This window comes from Numida meleagris, unplaced genomic scaffold, assembly GCF_002078875.1.
Source record: "Numida meleagris isolate 19003 breed g44 Domestic line unplaced genomic scaffold, NumMel1.0 unplaced_Scaffold244, whole genome shotgun sequence".
In the NCBI taxonomy this organism is placed as follows: Eukaryota; Metazoa; Chordata; class Aves; order Galliformes; family Numididae; genus Numida; species Numida meleagris.
The window spans coordinates 182,768-184,136 of NW_018364243.1; the positions used below are offsets into that span (position 1 = coordinate 182,768).

The window sequence follows — 1,369 nt, forward strand, 5'->3', positions numbered from 1 at the left end:
CTCAGTTTTAGGGGAAAAGGGGTGGGGGGCTGTCTCAAGTGTCGCCTTTGGAGGAAGGTTGGGGGGTCCCGAGCCCACCCGGGGGGTCCGCGGGGGGGGGCTCCTCACCAGGCTCTGGAAGTCGAGCGGCAGCGGCTCCCCCCGCCGCCCGCAGAGCAGAGCGTTGTTAAACTCATAGAGGGTGACGGACCCGGGGGGGGGCGGGGGGGGGAACAGCGCCAGGGAGCACATGGCGACCCAGGACCGGGACCGGGAACACCGCGAACCGCGGGCGCCGTTCAACCGCCGACGGAGCCCCGCGAGGGCCAAACCGCGCCGCGTTCCGCCCAATGGGGGGGGGTGTTAAAGGGGCCGCGGTTCTGTGAGCGCAGCCCTCGGGCAGCACCGAGGATTTGCCAACCCCCCCTCCCTTCTCCCCCCCGCTCTGTGTCTGTTCTCTCCTCGTACAAACGCTCTAGGGGAGGTCGGGGTCTGTAGCGCGGTAACGGGAGCTGATCGTTTGGTGGGCCCACCGGCGGGGAGCGTTGCCCCTTTAAGAGAGGCGGTGCGTCCTCGCGGGGGCGGGAAAAAGGCGCGTGGCGCTGTCGGCGCGCGCGTGGGGGTCCGCGCGTCCCCGTTCTGGGGTCCCGTGGGTGCTCTTATGGGAATCCCTCTTTTATTGGGGTCCCGTGAGTGTCTGCATCCCCACGTGTCGGGGTCCCACGGGTGCCCCTATGGGAATCCCCCTCTACTGGGGTCCCATGGGTGCCCACATACCCGTGTACTGGGGTCGCGTGGGTACCGGCATCCCTGCGCGTTGGGCTCCTGTGGGTTCCCCAGTGGGAATCCCCGTGCACTGGGGTCCCCTGGTGCCACATGGGAATACTTCTCTATTAGGGTCCCCTGCGTTCCCGCAGCCCCCTCCCCCCCATCCCATCCCCTCCATTTGGATCTTCCCCAACCCCTCTTCCTGGGCTCTCATCTCCCCCCTTCCCCCCCCCCCATCCCATTTTCGGTTCGCTTTTATTACATTTATCTCCGTGTTTTCCTTCAGCGGCCGCAGGAGTTATTTTAATTTTTTCAGGATATTAAATAAACGCTCTGGCGGGGGGGGGCTGCGGTGGGGGGCCCTGCATTCCTCACCCGTTACGGAGCGAGTGGGGTTTGATAGGAGACAACGATTTGGACGGCGCCGATCGCTGGGAGACATCAGAGCCACCGCAGCGCTGCCGTGCCCCCCCCAAATCCCAAAAGCCGGGGGGGCTGGGGTGGGGTGGGGGGGGCACGATACCCTCACCCTAGGATGGTAACAGGCGTTGATACTATGGTGACACGGAGAGACGGGGGCCATGCATCACCCAGGGGTGGTGGCCAGGCCCCGTCCCTCCCC

General features: G+C 66.0%; 2 protein-coding genes across 2 annotated transcripts in view; both read right to left on the reverse strand.

The window, feature by feature from the left end:
* The window catches only part of AAAS (aladin WD repeat nucleoporin), a 6,737-nt gene extending 6,424 nt beyond the window's left edge, over positions 1–313 (reverse strand). The window contains exon 1 of the mRNA XM_021382477.1: positions 60–313. Coding sequence (XP_021238152.1) covers positions 60–231 — 172 coding nt within the window. The 5' untranslated portion in view covers positions 232–313. The remainder of the gene's footprint in view (positions 1–59) is intronic.
* Positions 314–454: 141 nt separating this feature from the next.
* Positions 455–1,369, reverse strand: part of SP7 (Sp7 transcription factor) — a 15,915-nt gene continuing 15,000 nt past the window's right edge. The window contains exon 2 of the mRNA XM_021382429.1: positions 455–530. Within this exon, the coding sequence (XP_021238104.1) occupies positions 455–530 (76 nt within the window). The remainder of the gene's footprint in view (positions 531–1,369) is intronic.